Source organism: Eschscholzia californica, unplaced genomic scaffold (assembly GCF_041429995.1).
Source record: "Eschscholzia californica isolate CP2 unplaced genomic scaffold, dmEscCali1.0.p SCAF_2, whole genome shotgun sequence".
NCBI lineage: Eukaryota > Viridiplantae > Streptophyta > Magnoliopsida > Ranunculales > Papaveraceae > Eschscholzia > Eschscholzia californica.
Genome location: NW_028238309.1, coordinates 11967589 through 11990076, shown reverse-complemented (window position 1 = coordinate 11990076; position 22488 = coordinate 11967589). Strand labels below are relative to the sequence as shown.

General features: G+C 36.9%; 3 protein-coding genes and 1 pseudogene across 3 annotated transcripts; 2 read left to right on the top strand and 2 right to left on the bottom strand.

The window, feature by feature from the left end:
* Window positions 1–271: 271 nt before the first annotated feature.
* On the top strand, window positions 272–4300 carry LOC147556253 (stromal 70 kDa heat shock-related protein, chloroplastic-like). Its single transcript, XM_086664089.1, has 8 exons — window positions 272–1005; window positions 1291–1543; window positions 1809–1888; window positions 1986–2128; window positions 2238–2336; window positions 2478–2667; window positions 2760–3158; window positions 3632–4300. The coding sequence occupies exons 1-8, from the start codon at window positions 439–441 to the stop codon at window positions 4034–4036; spliced, it is 2136 nt and encodes a 711-aa protein (XP_086520215.1). The 5' UTR covers window positions 272–438; the 3' UTR covers window positions 4037–4300.
* A 667-nt stretch (window positions 4301–4967) lies between these two features.
* Window positions 4968–8341, bottom strand: LOC147556252 (putative amidase At4g34880; annotated as a pseudogene).
* A 287-nt stretch (window positions 8342–8628) lies between these two features.
* Window positions 8629–12919, bottom strand: LOC147556251 (stromal 70 kDa heat shock-related protein, chloroplastic). The gene is made up of 8 exons (XM_086664088.1): window positions 12169–12919; window positions 11632–11884; window positions 10979–11058; window positions 10739–10881; window positions 10535–10633; window positions 10210–10399; window positions 9719–10117; window positions 8629–9265 (listed from the first exon to the last, which is right to left on the bottom strand). Exons 1-8 carry the CDS (start codon window positions 12748–12750, stop codon window positions 8861–8863), a joined length of 2151 nt encoding a protein of 716 aa, XP_086520214.1. The 5' UTR covers window positions 12751–12919; the 3' UTR covers window positions 8629–8860.
* Window positions 12920–18162: 5243 nt separating this feature from the next.
* Window positions 18163–20225, top strand: LOC147556250 (uncharacterized). Its single transcript, XM_086664376.1, has 4 exons — window positions 18163–18288; window positions 18375–18492; window positions 19267–19481; window positions 19780–20225. Exons 2-4 carry the CDS (start codon window positions 18403–18405, stop codon window positions 20069–20071), a joined length of 597 nt encoding a protein of 198 aa, XP_086520502.1. The 5' UTR covers window positions 18163–18288; window positions 18375–18402; the 3' UTR covers window positions 20072–20225.
* Window positions 20226–22488: the final 2263 nt, after the last annotated feature.

Genomic DNA, 22488 nt, shown 5'->3' with positions numbered 1-22488 from the left:
CCCTAAAAACTCTATTATTTCTAGAGAAAAATCACTAGCAATGGGTGGAGAAGGTACTCGACTTTCTTGGATATGTCGAATAGCTTTTATTTTTTGTATGTTTCTAAAATGATAAAATCGTGTGGTTTACAATCTTCTTATGAAGAGATCCAACGGGTGAAGATCTTTCTAGAATACATCGACGTGTCTAAAATGAAGACCTAACCCTCAAACCTCTTTCTTCTTTCCCAAGTGATAAAACCCCCTTCCCTTATCTTCTCCCACGAGTGTGAAATTCAATTTGCTTTCCATTTTCTCATTCTGGTGTTTCGAAATTAGGGTTTCACGCTCTTCGTATAAACAAGAGCTTGAATCGCCTTTATATTCTTGTCTGCCAATTCTTCCCAGACTCTTAAGTTTATAAAAGCCCCTTAAATTTGACTCACTAATTCCACAAAAATGGCGTCTTCTTCAGCTGCTCAGATTCATGTTCTTGGTGGAGCTGCTTTCCCATCTTCTTCAAAGAAATCAAGTGGTAATGGGTCTAGAAATCTCTTCTTTGGTCAAAGACTAAGTAGTAGTAGTGTCTCATTCGGATTACCTCGTTCTGCTTTCTTGAAGATTAGTAGAAATGGAAGAAGAGGTTACTCAGTTGGTCCTGTTAAGGTTGTAAATGAGAAAGTAGTAGGTATTGATTTGGGTACTACTAACTCAGCTGTGGCAGCCATGGAAGGTGGTAAACCAACCATTGTTACTAATGCTGAAGGACAAAGAACAACTCCTTCAGTTGTTGCTTACACCAAGACTGGTGACAGATTGGTTGGTCAAATCGCCAAGAGACAGGCTGTGGTTAATCCTGAGAACACTTTCTTCTCTGTCAAGAGATTTATTGGGAGAAAAATGTCTGAAGTTGATGAGGAATCAAAACAGGTTTCATACAGAGTGGTGAGAGATGAGAATGGTAATGTCAAGCTTGATTGCCCTGCTATTGGTAAACAGTTTGCTGCTGAAGAAATCTCTGCTCAGGTTCCCCTTACTCTCTCTCTCTTTCTCTCTCTATAATGCTTATTAAACCATCTATTACTAGTGTATTTAAAGCATGAATTAGAAACAGATTATGCCATATTAAGGTTGGGTTAGTGTTAAATTATTGAAATGGTTCTGATTTATGAACATTTGAACTAAATATTGAAGAAAGGTTGCATCTTTACAGTTCAGGTTATGGTATTATGACTAGTAGCTTAGAAAGAAATACTTAGTTATCTAGTCTCTCCTTGGTATTAAGCAAAGATTACTTCTTTTTGGTCTCAGGTGTTGAGAAAGCTTGTAGATGATGCTTCAAAGTTTTTGAATGATAAGGTCACCAAGGCAGTAGTTACAGTGCCTGCTTACTTTAATGATTCACAAAGAACAGCTACTAAAGATGCTGGTAGAATTGCTGGATTAGATGTTCTTCGTATTATCAATGAGCCAACTGCTGCTTCATTGGCGTACGGATTCGAGAAGAAGAACAATGAAACTATTCTAGTATTTGATCTTGGTGGTGGTACATTCGATGTTTCAGGTATCTTTGCTATACTTGTACTTAAACATACTTTTATGTATCCTCTAGGGGCTGTACACTAAAGGTGCCATGGTTGTTACTTGTTAAAATTTCTCAGTTACATAAGAGGAATGCCTGCTTTTCAAAAAAAATAAGAGGAAGGCCTAAACTTAGTTATTGGGACTTCACTATTAAAAAAAGGAGTTGCGGGTTTTATACATTTTCATTTGCAAGGTGAAGAACTTCACATTCTTTTGTTTTAATTGCTTACCTGCCTATGGTGCAGTTCTCGAAGTTGGTGATGGAGTGTTTGAGGTGTTGTCTACCTCCGGAGATACACATTTGGGTGGTGATGACTTTGATAAGGTTTGTACACTTTCCTAAAGTTTGTGACGACCAATATCATTATTGTATGTATTTTTTTCTCCTCGACTTACTAAGCATAACATTTTCAACCAAGCAGAGGATTGTTGATTGGCTTGCTGCTGCCTTCAAGAGAGACGAAGGAATAGAGCTATTGAAGGATAAACAAGCCCTTCAGCGTCTCACTGAGACTGCTGAGAAAGCAAAGATGGAGCTGTCTTCTTTGACTCAAGCAAATATTAGGTGCAAAGAGCTCTCCCATCTCTCTCTCTCTTTCTCTGTGTTCTGTGTGTTTTATCTGTTCACTCTGTTTCCAAAATGCTGATTGTTGTTTGGCGTTCTCTTTTGGTAGTTTGCCCTTCATAACTGCCACCTCTGATGGACCCAAGCACATTGAAACTACTCTTACAAGGGCCAAGTTCGAAGAGTTGTGTTCGGACCTTCTTGACAGGTATGTGATAGTAAAGTTTCCATGTTCTTGTTATTCTCGCAGTCGTGACTCGTGAGAGCAAGTTTGTCTAATATTATTTTTGCTTAGTTATTGAATTATGATGTAGCATCCTCACCTTCTAATTTGGGACTCTTTTTCCAGGCTTAAAATCCCAGTTGAAAATTCCTTGAGGGATGCAAAGCTCTCATTCAAGGACTTAGATGAGGTCATCCTAGTTGGTGGATCAACACGTATTCCAGCTGTGCAGGAGCTTGTGAAGAAATTAACTGGCAAAGAACCAAATGTCACTGTGAATCCTGATGAAGTCGTTGCTCTTGGTGCAGCAGTTCAGGTTAGTCAAACTGTCTGAATGTTTTTATCAGTTATTGTTGTAAAATCCATGCTTGAATCATGCGAAACTAAATGTGATTCTTGAAATTACAGGCAGGTGTTTTGTCCGGAGATGTGAGCGACATTGTACTCCTAGATGTCACACCATTGTCTCTGGGTCTAGAGACATTGGGTGGTGTAATGACTAAAATTATCCCGAGGAATACAACACTGCCGACCTCAAAATCTGAGGTCTTCTCGACTGCTGCAGATGGTCAGACGAGCGTTGAGATCAATGTTCTACAAGGGGAGAGGGAGTTCGTGAGGGATAACAAGTCTATCGGTAGCTTCCGTCTGGATGGGATACCCCCAGCCCCACGTGGTGTCCCCCAGATTGAAGTTAAGTTTGACATTGATGCAAATGGAATCCTCTCAGTAGCTGCCATCGACAAGGGTACAGGGAAGAAGCAGGATATCACCATAACTGGTGCTAGTACATTGCCCGGTGATGAGGTAAGAATTTCAAGCTTACTCGATTGTCTGAAACATCTCTTACATTTAACCTAGAACACGAAATTGTGTGACATGCACTGCACTGTAGTATTTCATACCGTAGCTCCCTTCTTTGTAAGGGTTGTTTGAGTGTGAGTCGACGGTCTGACCTATTCCCGTAAATATATAGTCTTGCTTGTTAGGAATTCACGACTCAAAGTACTGCTCGATCCAGTGAAAGGGTGTGAGCCATTATGTTGGTATATGTTTGCTGCCATCAAGATAAGTATGCTATCTCGAATATATAGACAACCAAGCAGTTCTGTCGAGTTTCTACATTTACATAGAAAATCTTACCGAGTAGTTAACAATTCCAGTGAGATCCCCAGTAGTTTACATGCTGAAGTTTTGTTGCCTTGGTTTACCTTTTGTCAATCATTCACAATCGTTTTTGCAATTCTATCTAATGAAGAGGTAAATGAAAATGGGTGCAGGTGGAGAGGATGGTTAAAGAAGCTGAAAGATTTGCAAGTGAGGACAAGGAAAAGAGGGATGCCATAGACACTAAAAACCAGGCTGACTCAGTAATCTACCAGACAGAGAAGCAGTTGAAGGAGTTGGGAGAAAAAGTTCCTGCCCCAGTGAAGGAGAAGGTAGAGGCCAAACTAGGAGAGTTGAAAGAAGCAGTGTCAGGCGGATCAACGCAAGCGATCAAAGATGCCATGGCTGCTCTGAACCAGGAGGTCATGCAACTTGGTCAGTCCCTCTACAACCAACAGCCAGGCGGTGCAGCTCCCGGTGCTGAGGCTGGGGCAGCACCTGGTGCGGATGCTGGTGCAGCTGGGTCGCCGACTGATGGTGGAGATGTCATTGATGCTGACTTCACCGACAGCAAATGAGGAGAGTAGAGAACATATAAAGTTTTCTACATTTATCCCCTGCGGTGTGTATATGGTTTCTATATTATGATTGAAAGCACAACTGATTATTTTCGGGGAGGACATTAGGTGGGGGGCAGAGGTTGGGATCAAGTTTTGGACTTTTTTTTGTTTGGGAGCCTGAGGATTAGGGTAAAGATAGAAGTAGCTGGTTCTCCCATGATACTGATATTTTGAGTTTGTTCATTATCTTTAATAATCTAAATCTTGATGATGCCTTGAGAATGAATAGTGTCGATTGCTATCCCAACTTAATAGTCAGACCACACATTTTCCGATTAACAATGTTTCAAGTTTAAGCCTTCTGCACAAGGCTTCTCTGTCAAAAATTGTAGAAGTTGCAACCAGTTGGGGCAGATACAGTTCATTATATTAGAAGAGAAAGTGTTCCTAGGTTGTTTAGTTGTTCAAGGGAAAGATCAGCAGAAATCACCTGTTGAGACCTGTGGGATATCACAAGTCAGACAAACAATCATTTTGGAATCTAATCCAGAGTTAGTTTTCAGATATGACTTGGATTAAGCAACTACTAGCTAACACAGAATCCATTTTATGATAAATGGCATTAAATTTGTCAAACAACCTTTGGTCCGACTGGTAATCAAGTTCGTTTACCCCTCTAGGTCAAGGGTTTAAGACACATTCAAAAGCGCCATCAGAGCAAAACTATATCTGAATCTTAAAATATAGGAATAAAAATAATAGTCATTTCAACAACAAAAAGCAAAAGGGTGTCGTACGTTTTTTAGGTAATTGTCCACCTACCAAACTTCGCTAAAACTCTGTTCGAACTCATGTATTCAAATACGTACATTTACTTGGAAACTATTAGAGAACGGATCATAATGATCGAGGAGCCAATCACAATATCCGCAAGTTCAATACGTTTTGGTTAATCTGCGAAATGCAAATTTTGTGGTGGTTTGCGAATCTTGGTTACTTGTTCAAACGAATAGGCTCTCTCAATAAGTTTCGGTTCTGATCCTCTTAGCCCACCAAACCAGATGCCTAAGGCTTTTCATCATTAAAACCCGCAGACACATTGATTGCTGGGTACCCTCCTATCCCCAACATGGAGAAACGCGACACTGGAACCACCACTGCGTCAAGATTGTAATCACTCATTAACTTCTCGAACAACCTCCTCTGCTGATATCTTCTAGGGGTGTTCGTTGGTTCGGTATCCGGTATTTTGGTGTCATCCGTTACCAAACCACTCATGGTTTGGTTAGTGATTTTTCAAACCGTTACCAAACCGCTCGTGGTTTGGTTCGGTTACTAACCAAACCATCATAAGCGGTTTGGATACTACTAGATACCAAACCATCTATAAAAACAATTTGTTCTCCATGAAAATCGGTGAATCGAGTTACTTTCTGCATACATTGACGTATAAAATCAAGACAACGCTCTTAAAAAACCTGGAGAAACGATCAAACTAACATAATACGTCGAAAAACATTTGAAACATTAAAGACATGTGCAGCATCTACCGAAATATTTTATAGTAGCTAGTAACATTAGTATTAGTAACACATGAATTGTTTTAATCTAATCCTAGATAGTGACATTATATTGTAGTAGTATTGTTGTTTTGTATGTGTGGTAGTTATTCTTGTTTCTGGCAAGAACTTGATCAAAGGTGTGTATTTGTATGAAATTATAGAGATATGATAGATATATTTTAGGAAAAATTATGCAAATATATAATACAATTACGTATAATAATTGAACTTGACTGGTTCGGTTTGGTTTTAATGGTTCCTAAAAATTACATCCACTTACCAAACCAAACCAGTTGGTTTTTGGAAATCTACAACCGTACCAAACCACTCGTTGTTTGGTTTGGTTTGAAAACCGACTGGACCGGTTTGGATTGGATTGGTTCGGTCTATTTCTGCACACCCCTAATATCTTCTTCAATTCTTTAAGTGCTCTTATGTGCATTATGTTCGGTAATTTTGTCTCTGAATCTTTCAACCAGCACTGACCGTAATCACCTAATTTCTCCTGCAACAAGACATCCGCTTGTAAGCACAAGCCAAGCTCGGAAATGTTACATAGAAGCCAAGCTCGGAAATGTTACATACAAGCCAAGCTCGGAAATGTTACACACAAGCCAAGCTCGGAAATGTTACCTATATATATTATATAAACTGTGAAATTACCTCTCCATAATGGGCGATAATATCCGCTAACGTTTTGATTTCAGATCCCGGCAAGTTGGACAAGTAATTGTTAAATCGCGTTTGAGCTCATATGCAACAACTATACTAATGTTTGTGCGAATTTCGCGTTGGATGTCACAGAAATTCGGTATCTCTACATCTGTAACGACAGCTCCATTTCGTCTAATTACCTCAACAAAAGAGAATATCAATTCCATTGAATGCTGTCCTAAGGCTAACACCGCCGATAAATATGTTAAAAAAAAAAAAGGCAAGAACATTAGTTTTACCTGAAAGTAGAACAATGTCTCAGAAATGCACCTGAAATGAGTACTGGAAACTCAGCGGTTTCATTTTCATGATCAATGATCTTGTAGTAATCCACCAAATGTCCTAGTCTCTCACCCTTAAGTCCATCAAGTTTTAGAAATCGCTTGTATCCACCAGATGGAATAAATTTTGAAGCTTCTTTTGTTATCTCGTCCCTTGGGTCGAAACCCACGATGGCATCCAATACATGCACAGCATCGGAGACTGTCCTGCTGATAGGACTGCCGACTAAAAAATTTATAAGCAACTATTAGTTCTCGTTTTGAGCTTCTAGTCTCATTTGACATGAAACTTGAAATAGTAGAGCCAATTATAAGAAGAGCAAGAAGAAAATGCGGATTACCCAACACTGTCTTGTCTAAGACTATAAGGAATAACTCCAGACCTACTTGTGAGACCAATAGTTGGTTTAATACCCACAACACAATTAGCAGCCGACAGGTGCAAGATTGAGCCCATGGTGTCAGTGCCAAGAGAAACCGTTACTAGATTCGCCGCAACACTAACTGCAGGTCCTGAGCTAGAACCACCCGCTACTGGTTTAAGCACATAAGGTTTCTGAGACAAAATTAAATTCCAAAAATACGATATAGTAGTATCAAATTGTTTTCTTTTTAGAGAAGAAACAGATAGTGAACTTACTTGAACAGTACCACCTCTTGCACTCCAACCATCAGAGCAGTATTGTGAACGAGAACCAGACCACTCGGTAAGTCCAGCTTTGCCTAATATAGTTGCCCCAGCTTGTGTTAACCCCGTATACAACTTCTGCATCACGAGGAACATCGGATTTAATAAGTGCATAGGAACCCGCCGTTGTTTTGAGTTTATCCTTAGTAGCAATGTTGTCCTTAAACAAAACCGGAATTCCTTGAAGCATTCCACCTCCTACTCCTCCTGGAAGTTTCCGATCGTTATCAGCCTTCTCAGGTAGTTCCAGCTCTTCTTTGTTCACCTCAATTACAGCAAAAAGTATGTCTTGTTGCTTCTCAATGGCATTCAGATAATATTGGACTAGTTCTTTGGAGGCGAGTTCATTACGTCGAAATGCTAATTGGATTACCTCAATGGTTGCTCGTGATATCTTCAGATCAGATCACGAGCTTGATCTAAATTTTAATGGGTTGAGATTGGAAATGTATGAAAACAAATACAGAAGAAGAACTGAAGAAGAAGGTTGAATCAGAGCTTTATCAGTTCCAATTGATTTTTGAGAATAAATATGATCTTTTATCATTTGGGTTGTTGATTAAAAGTTACCAGAATGATTCTTGATTAAACCCAGAGTCTTGATTATTAGATTATAACAAGGAATTACAATAGCTGGAAACTTCTTTCTATAGTTTTGTTAGTTATGAGTCATCAACAAGTTGACAGTAATAACTGTCTTAACTTTTGTAATACTATAGATTCTGTAAGTGAGTTAATTAATACAGTTAAAATTGGATTTTAACTGTGACACAGGGCCCTGTTACATTATCTTGATCTTCATGATCTCTTTCTTGAATTACTCTATGGAGACGAGATTTTGACTGCCAAGGTAAACATGAAGCAGTTTCCCATCTACGGACTAAGTTCGACTAACTCTTAGACATTCTGTTGTTGGTTATTGCTTTTTCCTTAGTCCATACGGGATTCTCACATTTGCGGTACTTTGAGTTTACTGTTTACTTAGTAGAGCGCATTTGCCCGTGGGACTATCGTCTACCCAAGCTCTGAAAAATTTGTGGACATATTCAGACTCATGAGTGATGGTTGATTCTGCCATCTTGTACTGCAGTTATGAACCCCTCTATATTCAAGATCTCAAACAATGGATGGCTGTTCTCTTCATCCTGGTTTCATGTGTTGGGGCTTGTGAAATCTCGCATATATCCCAAGCTTCTATGGGAATTGGGAGTTTGGACACATCGGCGTGCTCAAGTATACCATCATTTCTTGTTTATCTTCCACTTTTACAACCAACTATTTGTAACTTCTACGTCAATACCATTCGAGACACTGGTTCCACAATGAGAAATAAATGAACAAGGATAACACTTGACACTAATCTCCTTGGAGTATAAAAAGACTGCTGTGTATGAATCAAGAGTTAACTACACTAACCACAGTACTCAGAAACAAAATAGAATGTTGTGCTAAACTTTAAACAAGACATCAACCCGCCAACCCTTGCTCCCCAAAAGGAAACGATATCTCGTTTTAAATATATCTCAACACCAAACCATATACACTCAAACTGAGGGAGAAATGCTGAATACTGAAAGCTCCTTGAATAGTTTCTTCATCATTTGCTATCAGTGAAATCTGCATCAATGACGTCTCCACCATCAGGAGACTTGCCCGTCGATCCAGCAGCGCCAGCATCTGCCCCAGGTGCAGGTCCAGCCTCCCCACCGGCTGGTGGCTGTTGGTTGTATAGGGACTGGCCCAGTTGCATCACCTCCTGGTTCAATGCAGCCATGGCGTCCTTAATCCCCTGGGTTGATCCACCAGACACTGCTTCCTTTAACTCCCCTAGTTTTGCCTCTACCTTCTCCTTGACTGGAACAGGTACCTTCTCTCCCAACTCCTTCAACTGCTTCTCAGTCTGATAGATGACTGAATCTGCTTGATTTTTAGTGTCTATGGCGTCTCTCTTTTCCTTGTCCTCACTTGCAAATCTTTCTGCTTCCTTGACCATCCTCTCTACCTGCATCATTTTGGTTTGTCTCAGTAAATGAGCAATATAGACGTATGTGCGAATTTACAAGTTCACTGACAAACTAAGGCAGCGTGCCAGTTCAGTGAAAGCTGCATCTCAAAAAAGAGATGGTCTCAAGATGCAAGGCAAGTTTCAGGATAAGTAAGAGAAGTTCTACATGTCAAAGAGTTGTCAGGCACCCGTTGAGATTCCTATGTAAATGCTGACAAGTTCCTTGGTTGTTTATAAATCCAAGATAGTGGCACTAGTTTATTATTGAGAAAATGGGTACCAAAATCGTGCCTCCTCCACCAGACTCACTGGGCAGCACTCAAACGGGAAAAGAACTAAGGTTAAACTGTCAAATGAAAAAACTACAAGCAATGGATGGTACACAATCTAGCCTTCTAGGTTGCATAAAGAAAGGTTTTAAACAGTGGAGTACGCGCTTGAAATACATACCTCATCACCAGGCAATGTACTAGCACCAGTTATGGTGATATCTTGCTTCTTCCCTGTACCCTTGTCGATGGCAGCTACTGAGAGGATACCATTTGCATCAATGTCAAACTTAACTTCAATCTGAGGGACACCACGTGGTGCTGGGGGAATTCCATCCAGACGGAAGCTACCAATAGATTTGTTATCCCTCACGAATTCTCTCTCCCCTTGTAGAACATTGATCTCCACACTCGTCTGACCATCTGCAGCAGTTGAGAAGACCTCAGATTTGGAAGTAGGCAGTGTTGTATTCCTTGGGATGATTTTAGTCATCACACCACCCAATGTCTCTAGACCCAAAGACAAAGGTGTGACATCTAGGAGTACAATGTCGCTCACATCTCCCGACAAAACACCTGCCTGTAATTTCAAGAATCACGTTTAGTTTCGCAGGATTCAAGCATGTCATTTACAAAGTAACTGATAAAAAATTCAGACAGTTTATGACCAACCTGAACTGCTGCACCAAGAGCAACAACTTCGTCAGGATTCACAGTGACATTTGGTTCTTTCCCAGTCAACTTCTTTACAAGCTCCTGCACAGCTGGAATACGTGTTGATCCACCAACTAGGATCACCTCATCTAAGTCCTTGAATGAGAGCTTTGCATCCCTCAAGGAATTTTCAACTGGGATTTTCAGCCTGGATAAAGAGTCCCAAAATTAGAAGGTGAGAATGCTACGACATAATTCAACAACTAAGCAAATATAACATTAGACAAACTGGCTCTCAAGACTAAAAGAGCAACAAGAACATGGAAACTTTACTATCACATACCTGTCAAGAAGGTCCGAACACAACTCTTCGAACTTGGCCCTTGTAAGAGTAGTTTCAATGTGCTTGGGTCCATCAGAGGTGGCAGTTATGAAGGGCAAACTACCAAAAGAGAACGTCAAACAACAATCAGCATTTTGGAAACAGAGTGAACAGATAAAACACACAGAACACAGAGAAAGAGAGAGAGGGGAGAGCTCTTTGCACCTAATATTTGCTTGAGTCAAAGACGACAGCTCCATCTTCGCTTTCTCAGCAGTCTCAGTAAGACGCTGAAGGGCTTGTTTATCCTTCAGTAGCTCTATTCCTTCGTCTCTCTTGAAGGCAGCGGCAAGCCAATCAACAATCCTCTGCTTGGTTGAAAATGTTATGCTTAGTAAGTTGAGGAGAAAAAAATACACACAATAATGAAATTGGTCGTCACAAACTTTAGAGAAGTTTACAAACCTTATCAAAGTCATCACCACCCAAATGTGTATCTCCGGAGGTAGACAACACCTCAAACACTCCATCACCAACTTCGAGAACTGGACCATAGGCAGGTAAGAAATTAAGACAAAAGAATGTGAAGTTCTTCACCTTGCAAATGAAAATGTATAAAACCCGCAACTCCTTTTTTTAATAGTGAAGTCCCAATAACTAAGTTTAGGCCTTCCTCTTTTTTTTTTCTTTTGAAAAGCAGGCATTCCTCTTATGGAGCTGAGAAATTTTAACAACAACCATGGCACCTTTAGTGTACAGCCCCTAGAGGATACCATTGACAACTATTAGATGCATTTAGTTATCACCTTAAATCCACAGGGATTGAGATAGCAAAAAAGGGATTGAGAATTTGAGATCATATGAAGTCCACAGGAACCATATGAAAGACGGGAACATGTATATCACCTTAAATATATAAATATGAGATCATAAATATGGCCCGAGTCTGAGAGAGAAAGGAGAACATGACAAAAAATTCTACGTTACCCACATCCCACAAGACCTATATATGACAGTAGGAGATGACATGTTCCAAAAAGAGACAACTAGAAAAGCAAAAGGGTACTTCCTCTTGCATAGCATAAAAGTATGTTTAAGTACAAGTATAGCAAAGATACCTGAAACATCGAATGTACCACCACCGAGATCAAATACTAGAATAGTTTCATTGTTCTTCTTCTCGAATCCGTACGCCAATGAAGCAGCAGTTGGCTCATTGATAATACGAAGAACATCTAATCCAGCAATTCTACCAGCATCTTTAGTAGCTGTTCTTTGGGAATCATTAAAGTAAGCAGGCACTGTAACAACTGCCTTGGTGACCTTATCATTCAAAAACTTAGAAGCATCATCTACAAGCTTTCTCAACACCTGAGACCAAAAAGAAGTAATCTTTGCTTAATACCAAAGAGAGACTAGATAAACTAAGTATTTTTTTCTAAGCTACTAGTCATAATACCATAACCTGAACTATAAAGATGCAACCTTTCTTCAATATTTAGTTCAAATGTTCATAAATCAAAACCATTTCAATAGTTCAACAGTAACCCAACCTTAATATGGCATAATCTGTTTCTAATTCATGCTTTAAATACCTTACTAATAGATGGTTTAATAAGCATTATAGAGAGAGAAAGAGAGAGAGTAAGGGGAACCTGAGCAGAGATTTCTTCAGCAGCAAACTGTTTACCAATAGCAGGGCAATCAAGCTTGACATTACCATTCTCATCTCTCACCACCCTGTATGAAACCTGCTTAGATTCCTCATCAACTTCAGACATTTTTCTCCCAATAAATCTCTTGACAGAGAAGAAAGTGTTCTCAGGATTAACCACAGCCTGTCTCTTGGCGATTTGACCTACCAACCTATCACCAGTCTTGGTGTAAGCAACAACTGAAGGAGTTGTTCTTTGTCCTTCAGCATTAGTAACAATGGTTGGTTTACCACCTTCCATGGCTGCCACAGCTGAGTTAGTAGTACCCAAATCAATACCTACTACTTTCTCATTTACAACCTTAACAGGACCAACTGAGTAACCTCTTCTTCCATTTCTACTTATCTTCAAGAAAGCAGAACGAGGTAATCCGAATGAGACACTACTGCTACTTAGTCTTTGACCAAAGAAGAGATTTCTAGACCCATTACCACTTGATTTCTTTGAAGAAGAAGAAGAAGAAGAAGATGGGAAAGCAGCTCCACCAAGAACATGAATCTGAGCAGCTGAAGAAGACGCCATTTTTGTGGAATTAGTGAGTCAAATTTAGGGGTCTTTTATAAACTAATAAGACTTTGGGAAGAATTGGCAGACAAGAATATAAAGGCGATTCAAGCTCTTGTTTATACGAAGAGCGAGAAACCCTAATTTCGAAACACCAGAATGAGAAAATGGAAAGCAAATTGAATTTCACACTCGTGGGAGAGAAGATAAGGGAAGGAAGGGGGTTTTATCACTTAGGAAAGAAGAAGAGGTTTGAGGGTTAGGTCTTCATTCTAGACACGTCGATGTATTCTAGAAAGATCTTCACCCGTTGGATCTCTTCATAAGAAGATTGTAAACCGCACGATTTTATCATTTTACAAAGTTAGGTGACTCCAATGCTGTTTCTTTGGGAGTCTGAATCTGAATCTGGCTTGATTTTCTTTTGGTAGGAAAGAGCCCAAGTAGTACATTAAAGAAATTCAATTTATGTACTTGCTATTCTTCGAGTCTTAAAGGGATCATTTAATGAATAATTTTAAATATAGGGACTTGGTAAAAAGTAACAATAAATTTATTACTTTGTTCACTCTTATCGTGTTGTCTAACATAACCAACTCAACTCTAATATCGATCACTACCATTGACGTCACCATTAACATAACAAAAACTGCGAAATACATAAGTGTACTATCATTAGTGTCTTTGTTACAAATTCTTAATAATGAATTAAAATCTCATGAAAAAAGTACCACCACTAATAAAGGAGGCAACCAACATCAAAAAATAAGAGTCCTTCGACTTAAACAAAATCATCGATTTAAACGAAGATATCAATTTAAACAACGAAATCGATTTAAATCGAAAAACATGTATAGTAAGGATAATACATAACATGCAAAGGAAAATTTTTCCTTTTTCTTTCTTTATGGTGGAACAACTATTTTGAGGGTCTTATGTCATTGTTTGTTCTAATCCATAAAGGAGTTTTCAAGTGGCAGAATGAAAATCAACAAGAAAATTCGGCCAAAACGTATGAAATTTTATTTATTTTTGTAACCAAAGCCAATGAAGTTAATCAATCAATTAAAAAGATGAGAAGTTATAACAAACAAAAAAATAGATAAAACGAAATTGTGATATTGGAATTGAAATTGCAGAGATTTTTCGGTCTAATAAACGACATTGCAGAGATTTTATAAAGGTCGTAACTGAAATGAACTAAAAGAAATCAATCATGTAAGAAGATGAGGAATCAAACTCTTACCTTTCTTTTCTCGTATTCTTCATCTACCAAAGACATTTTCTTAGTGAATTCTTCATCTACTAAAGACATTTTCTTAGTGAATGTTGGGTTATAATTAAGGCCTTGCAGTGGGCCAACCACAATCAAACTCCCCGTATCCATATCGAGAGTGATAATCTAAACATTATAAGGAAACTACGTAAGGAAGACTCGTCGATCCATTGGCAATTTGAAATCTTTTGAAGCTCATTTATCAGCTAGCTGGAAATTTAGAAGAAGTGGTCTACTCTTTTATTCCGAGGGAAGGTAACACCAAAGCTGATCAGCTAGCGAAATGGGGGTGCACAAATGAAGGAAATTGGATGTGGATCTCAGAACAGGCTCTACCGGGGGAAGTTTCTAATAGTTGTTCTTAGTTCTGTTTTTGCCTGTTTCTCAAAAAAAAAAAAAAAAAGACATTTTCTTAGTACCATAAGAAAAGTTGTAATAGATGGGAGACTCAAGAATAACTAAGGGTCCTTCTCATTCATGTAAAAGTGTTTGGGTGAGAAAATCGTCCTTTTCTCATGGGCAGGGGCGGAGCCACATAGGGGCCTGTGGGGGCACAGGCCCCCACGGCTCCGCGCCAAAAGCCTTTGTAGGTGTGAAAATTTCAAGACCGAGTTTGAGTTAAATAAAACAGATTGTTGTATTATGTCACAAAGTTGTAGATGGCATAGTGGTTCCGGTACTAGTTGTGCACCCGGCAAGTCATGGGTTCGAATCCTACTTCTTTAAAATTTTTCAGATTTTCTTGAGTATTTTATTGTGAGAAGTTTTAAAGGTGCCTTGCTTTAGTGTTAAAGGCGCCCCCTTCCTTCACAGACTTTCTCTCATGTTTGTCTTGAGGGAGGCACCATTAATACTTACGTTATTTAATTTAATTGCAAATGTTATTTATTTATATTTAGATTTTTGTCAAAATAAGTCACGGTTAGTTGTAGCCTAATTAGTTGATAGACTGATAGTGTTGTAATGATATATAGAAGTCATTGGTTTTTACAACATATGATTTTTTTTTTTTTTTGTAATTTAGACTTATAACTAATTTTGATAGAGATTAGTAATGAAGCTCGCAATTCGTCATTAATGACGGTATTCGTTTTACTGTTTAACTGTGCCCCCACAAAGAAAACTTTCTGGCTTCGCCACTGCTCATGGGGAAAGAAAACGAAAAACTTCTAATAAGAAATACATTTTTAAGCTATTAGTACATGGTAATGCATTTTTAATTAAGCTATCGGTAAATGGTAAGAAAACTTGAAGGAAAATTCTAAAAACGCCCGACATTATTGATGTTAGCGCCCTCTGTGAAGACAAATACGCTTTTATAAGTTCTCTAACTTAAGTCTCAAAGTGAACTCAACCTTTACGTGTTGAAATGTAGTGTACATTCCTCAGTTCCCGCTACATTTTACCGTTCTCAATTCGTTCCCACTTTTCTTTGTTATGTGGAAGTTCACTGTACATTTTTTAATTTTCATTCGCCTCATATTTCTATCTTTTTCCTTATTTTGTCAAGGTTGCAACGTGAAATCTTTTTCTTAAACAGAGATTCATAGATTTTGGAGAAATTTCCAATTTAGGTTTAGAAACAGAGCTTATAGTGAAGAATGAAGATTTGATAAATGTTTAAATTTCCAATTTAAGAGTTATCCTTAACTTGATTTGCGTTGACTATTTTATTTTATTTTACTAAAAAAATTCCGGTACACAAGAAAATTTCCGATACCTAACATCTTAAAGTTTCCTACAAATATTTTACTAATGTCTAGTACATAACCAAATGGAAATTACATAAAATAATTCTCGGTACATAAGAAAATTTCCAATATAAAAGTGTCACGTACAGAACCAAAGGGCCATTACATAAAACAATTCCCGGTACACAAGAAAATTCCCAGTACAAAAGCGTTTAGTAAATAACCAAATGGCTAGTAAATAAAACAATTCCTGATACACGAGATAATTCCCAGTACAAAAGTGACCTAGAAAAAAAAATGTATAGTACACATAACAATTCTCGGTACACAAGAAAATTCCCAGTGAAAAATGTTTAGTAAATAACCAAATGTCCTGTACATTTCAAAATTCCCGGTTCATGTTAAGAAGGCAGAGTACATAAAAAGTTATACTATGCATCGTAAATTTGTAAAGGTCCAGTAAATATCATTTATATTACCACATTTAGATGATTATATGAAATATAATTATTTTATTTATAGTACATTCGTAATATCCAGTACATTTTAAAATTTTCTTGTGCATGTTACGAAAGCAAAGTATAGAAAAAAGTTACATTATTCACCATACATTCGTAAATGTCCAGTAAATATCATATATATTCCCACATTTAAATAATTATGTAGAGTGCATAGAGTCACACCTAACATCTTAAAGTTTCTTTCGAATATTTTACTAGTGTCCAGTATATAACCAAATGGCCAGTACATAAAACAATTTCCGGTACACAAGAAATTTCTAGTACAAAAAGTGTCTGATACATAACTAAATGACTTGTGCATAAAACAATTCCTGGCATAAAAAAATATTCCCAGAACAAAAGTGTCTCGTACATAACCAAATGACTAGTACATAGAAAAATTCCTAGTACATAAGAAAAATCCGAGTACAAAAGTGTGTAGTACATAACCAAATGGTCAGTACATAAAACAATTCCCAGTAAACAATAAAATTCCTGGTACAAAAGACAATTCCTAGTACAAAAGTGTCCAGTAAATAAAAAAAATGTACAGTACAAAGAAAAATGTCCCATAAATTTCCTTTGAAAGTAATTTATGTTTTGGAAGGAATGTCCAACTCTCCATCATATAAGGAGAAAATGTTTGAGAGAAGGAAAGAAGTTAAGATTGGAAAGAGAAAATATGTTAAAAAAAAAATTTAGAGATAGAATCAAATCAATGGAAAACTATCAAAAAATATTGGAAACAAACTAATGAAAAACTACCAAAAATGAGAAAAATTTCTCTTTGCACAGTTTGTTATCAAAACGTAATTGTTACTAAATCAGAAAAAACATTTAGAAGTAATATCCATTACTTATTTCCAAAAAAAAGAAAAGAACTTCAAGATTTTCAAAAAAAAAAAATTTACTTAAAACAAAAGAAAAAAAATTAGAAAGATATAAAGTATTTGAAGAGAAAGAGAAAAATATTTGTAGAAAGAGAAAAAAAATTAGTTTAGATTTGAGAGAGAGAGAAAGATGGAGAGGACGACGTTAATCTGTTAATGTAGAGAGAGAAAGTGGAGAACACAGTGTAGAGAGAAACGTGAAACACGGGATGGCATTTTTGTAATTTCGGGTGGCAATTTATGTAAATAGGAGTAAAATTTTCGTTATTGTTGTAATTTCCCACAATGATTTGACTAGTGGACCTGCCCCTCATACTTGATGTGCAGTGTGCCTGCTTCTTCTTTTGGAGAAAAAATGGACCTTTTGCCCAACCCTCCTTAGAGCAACTCCAATGTGGGGGGGCTGGGACTCACAACTATTTTATCTCTTTCTCTCTCTCTATCAATTTCTCCTCCATTAATTTTTTTTTTCAATTTGAAATTCAAATTTCCCCCAAAATTTTGGTAAAATTTGAAATTTCAAATATTAGAGTCAAAATTTAATGGGTGAAAATTAAAACACAAACCTCACACACGTACGCCACACATGCACAAAATTTAGATTTGGGAGCCCAACATTAGAGTTGCTCTAAGCTCCATGACTCTCAAAATTCAGGGGCCCGAGCCCCACATTGGAGTTGCCCTTATGATATTGAGGTGACTTTTTTTTTTTACTATTATCAATTTTTCTTTTTTAATATTACCAATTTTTTTTGTGTCCCAACCTACCATCACCCATTAGATAAGTCAATTTAGTCTTTCTTCATTTTTTCTACTTTTTTTTTTAAGGATTATACTAGTATTTGACTCAAACTGGAAAAACATAATTTGCAGAAATGAAGGGTTGTAGGAGAAAATGAATAGGTTGCCAGAGTATCAATCACCCAATTCTCAAATCTCCAAATATAGATGACAATTGGATTAACTGCTCCTTAATATTAGGGCAAAGAACTTAGACTGATTTCTGGCTAGAATCATTAACCAAATTAAGTACCCAAAATAATTTCCAATTTATAATTACCCATATAATCTCCACCATTTATTCACATAAAAACCCATTATTGCCTCAACTTCAAAAGTAAGAGGAGAAACATAGCTTTCAGACCCTGTTTGAATCTCAGCAGTGATTACCCTAATCACCTTTCTCCCTCCATTAAAGGGTTGTTCCTATCTCTCCATTTCTCTCTCTGCTTTATTGAATCATTTAACCTTAATTTATGGTTGGGTTGTTATTGTTTGAATGCAGGTGGTTCTGACTTCACTGCTGGGAAAAAATGGCTTTAAAGACATCAACAATTGCTCTTACTGTTGCATTTTTTGGAGCACTTTCTTTCTTATTGGGAGTAATTGCTGAAAATAAAAAGGTTTCTTAACGTCGCATTTCTTATTTCAAAAAGTATATTCAACCCGCCTTCTCGCACACTATCTTGAATTGTTTGCGAAAGAAACAAGGGTTTCTCTGCGGTTCAAGTGGGCGCCCAAGGGGTCATTTTAGATGATCAAATATGTTATAGGTGTCAACATTACATCATGTCATATACACATCATCAATATGAAATCAATCTATAACAGCCATAAAAACAACAAAAAGTGCAATGAGGGTGCCTTTATAAGGGACCCTCATTTTTTGCTATCGGGCCTCCTCTCTCTTGGCACTCCGTGGGTCTCGGAATCCGAGGCCTGCAGACAAGGCAGTCCAAGGGCACTTAGACTGGCCCGAGTCTTTGCTGTTCAAGCCCAACATTGACTAGGTTCAGTCCTAGTGCTCTCAGACTGCCCAGATCCGTGAGGGGCGCTAAGAGAGGGGCGACCCAAGAGCAAAAAGGAGGGCACCTATGACGTACTCTTGCAACTATGTGAGACCCTCTTAGGTAGGTGGTAAAATGTGTTCATATCGACAACTTTGAGCGGGTTTCAATCTGCAGTTGAAAGTTCTTGCTCTTCTATTAAAACCACACTGACCTTTTCAAAGAACATAAAATAAACAATGCAACTGGCGTCTAGGCCATGATAACGAACCCTAAGTTTATATTGTGTGCTAAAATCTTACAAATATAATAGCCTAAATCATGAATCATATGACATGAATATAGAAAGTTAAACTTTATCTAAATATTACATCTTTATTCTTGTACCAGCCAGCAGCTGGAATTCCTATACCTGGAAATGGTGTGGTGATATGCAAATTTCCTTCTGATGCAACAGTGGCACTTGGGAGTTTATCTTTTCTAGCTCTTCTTTTCTCCACTGCTGTAGGCTTATTTTCTATATTTTACTCCTACAAAGGCGAATCCGTTCCAAGAGATGCTTTGTTTCAAAGCACTACATTGATTGTCTTCCTCGGTATCTCTGTGTAAGTTAACTCATCCCTCTCTCATATTCTCCGTCTATTCTATAATATCGTCCCTGATTTACACACCACCAGCTCATCGGCCTCTCTTAGCTAGACCACCCCACGCATCTCCGTCTGACCAATCTAGGGCGAAAACAACCCAAAAGACCTAGTTAATGTATAAGAAAATGTGTTATGTTATACCCGAGATGTAGAAGGTCTTCTAAAGTAATGTTGGACTAAATTGGCTTCCGCAAAAGAATTTCGTTTAAAACATTGTAAAATGTACCTATGATGTGAGTTTAATGCTGAAATCCAGGGGGGTATCTGTAATCGGAGGTGTTCTAATGTTGTGGGCGACTATTCAAGAAAGCCTTCACCAAGTGAACAATGTCCATCAGGGTCTTGATTATCAGTGTCCCACGGCCAAGACGGGGCTTTTTGGAGGAGCAGCTTTTTTGTGCCTAGATGCATCCCTTTTTTGGTTGGTCTGCCAAATGTTGACACTCAATGCCAGATCCGACTACCTTGAAGACGATGATCCCAAGGGTGAATACGGTCAAGTTCTTGCTACCGAATACGATACAAGTGCAAGAGGTGCTAAGGTGTGATTAACTTCGCCGAAGGAAAGAAAAGTTTCTCTCTTTGTTCATGAATGACCTCTACTCTTCTTAGTCTTAACTAGTGTTAAAACTCGGTTTCGACAAAAACAAAATAAGAATATAATTTAAAGCTAGTTGTAAATATGAAAAATCATGTCTTTAATACCTTTGTTGATTTCGTAATTTAGTAATATGGCATTATGGCTCATTTCATATTCGTTTCTTTATGAACAAAAGTAGAAGAACATGTAAACTATCTTAATCTGACTTTGTTTCATTCCAACTCAAAGCAATATGTTTTTCTTGGGTGATGGAGTAACCTAAGGCACACGAGCTCCACTTCAAGTGAATACTCAAATCTATATCTACCTACTTGATATGCCCATTTCAAACTTGAGGCCTTCCTGGGTTATCTCTTACTTTTTTTTTTTTGTTGAAATGGGGTTATCTCTTGATAGTTTAAACATCAGGGTTAGTTTGATCTTATTGCGAATTTTAATTTTTTTTTCACAAAATCTATAAACGCGTAGATCGAGAGAAGAAAAAAAGTGGTCAAATCATAGCATATATAGTAATAAGGTCATATTTTGAATATTTCTCCAAGATTTGATGAAATAATATGGATACTCTCTTAAGAGCATTTCTAATTATTAAAGCTAGTCATACTATTTGAAATGAAAATTTCTAGATTTTGTTAGAGATTATGTAGCAAGAACATTTGCCAACTCCCCCTGAATTATGTGTCCTTTTTTCATGGTTGTGCTCTCCCACGATATCTTTTTTTTTCAAGGGAAAAAGTCAACTAGGTTTAAAATTGTTGAATACCACCGACCCACCTTACTCATTGTTCCTTTCATGGTGATGCTAGGAGAAACAAGTGTACAAGTGTAATTTGTTGTGGAGTTGGTGTGATTTGTAGGTCTATATAAAATTATAAAATGAAAGTGCATTTTTACTATGACTTGTGGTGATGAATAAGAATTGACCCAAAAATATATACTACAATGTATCAGTACGGCAACAAATAAAAGCAAGCAACCAGATCGACTAAAACCAGAATTATAGGTGTTGAAATTGGACGAAATTGTAAGCGTTATTGCGAAATAACGTTCTGCACATTTTTGCGACTAATGTCACCTTTTAGTCTACTTTAGAAATCAAATTTCATCGTTTAGACCCTCGAAATAGACTTTTATTAGAGTAGTTTTTTATCAACGTTTTTAGTATTTTTTAATTTAAAACGTATCATCAGGTAGTTTTTATTTTCTTGGAATCCAACAACTTATTTATTTAGAAATTTCTTTCCGAATTCGATTAGGTTCAAAAAATCTAATCTTTTGTAAAAGAGATCTAGTAATTGTTTAACTGGTTTAGTTTATCAACAAAATATTATTGTTTTTACTCTTTGTGGATTTCGAATTTTTTTAAGTTTTAAATATTAGAAACTTTGTTAAATTTTTTGCTGCGTCACTTCTATCTTCTGTAATTTGTTTCTGTGACAGTAGGATCGACAAATTATTGTTTATCAATAGCAGTTGACAAAACATAAATATTCAATTTTTCTTTTTGTTGCAAATATTCAATCTTATTGATATCATTAACATTTTATCTATACTAGGGTATATCCCGTGCCCTAGGGCACGGATACTTGTATCAATCAAATATTACGAAATTTATTGTTATATTTTATTGAGAGGGAGAGATTCTAATTAGTTATTATTTCTTGTATTACTTTTCTCCTAAATTAGTTACTATTCTATTGGGAGAGAGAGAGATTTCAATTTCTTTTTTTTAACCCTTGAAATTTATTTTTTTTCTTATTTCTTAAATTAGTTATTTTAATTTCTATGAAGGAAACGATTATTGTTTTTTAAATAGGTAACTTTATTTCTACGAAGGACTATATTTTAAATTATGAAGGGCTTCTAAACAATATCCTTTCTTTTTTTAACCCTTGAAATTTATTTTGTTTCTTTATTTCTTAAATTAGTTATTTTAATTTCTAAGAAGGAAACGATGATTGTTTTTAAATAGGTAACTTTATTTCTACGAAGGACTATATTTTAAATTATGAAGGGCTTCTAAACAATATCCTTTATTAAAAAAGGATGTTTGTCCCCGTCATCGTTTTCCCTTCTGTTTTATATAATAGATTTTATTGAGAGGGAGAGATTCTAATTAGTTATTATTTCTTGTATTACTTTTCTCCTAAATTAGTTACTATTCTATTGGGAGAGAGAGAGATTTCAATTTCTTTTTTTAACCTTTGAAATTTTTTTTTTCTTATTTCTTAAATTAGTTATTTTAATTTCTATGAAGGAAACGATTATTGTTTTTTAAATAGGTAACTTTATTTCTACGAAGGACTATATTTTAAATTATGAAGGGCTTCTAAACAATATCCTTTCTTTTTTTAACCCTTGAAA

Coding starts and splice junctions, on each gene's coding strand:
- LOC147556253 (XM_086664089.1), top strand. CDS start 439: ATGGCGTCTTCTTCAGCTGCTCAGATTCATGTTCTTGGTGGAGCTGCT. Junction 2,129..2,237: donor TTGACTCAAGCAAATATTAG/GTGCAAAGAGCT, acceptor CTCTTTTGGTAG/TTTGCCCTTCATAACTGCCA. Junction 3,159..3,631: donor GTACATTGCCCGGTGATGAG/GTAAGAATTTCA, acceptor AAATGGGTGCAG/GTGGAGAGGATGGTTAAAGA.
- LOC147556251 (XM_086664088.1), bottom strand. CDS start 12,750: ATGGCGTCTTCTTCAGCTGCTCAGATTCATGTTCTTGGTGGAGCTGCT. Junction 11,885..12,168: donor CTGAAGAAATCTCTGCTCAG/GTTCCCCTTACT, acceptor TTTTGGTCTCAG/GTGTTGAGAAAGCTTGTAGA. Junction 10,118..10,209: donor CTCTTGGTGCAGCAGTTCAG/GTTGGTCATAAA, acceptor TTGAAATTACAG/GCAGGTGTTTTGTCGGGAGA.
- LOC147556250 (XM_086664376.1), top strand. CDS start 18,403: ATGGCTTTAAAGACATCAACAATTGCTCTTACTGTTGCATTTTTTGGA. Junction 18,493..19,266: donor TAATTGCTGAAAATAAAAAG/GTTTCTTAACGT, acceptor TTCTTGTACCAG/CCAGCAGCTGGAATTCCTAT. Junction 19,482..19,779: donor GTCTTCCTCGGTATCTCTGT/GTAAGTTAACTC, acceptor GCTGAAATCCAG/GGGGGTATCTGTAATCGGAG.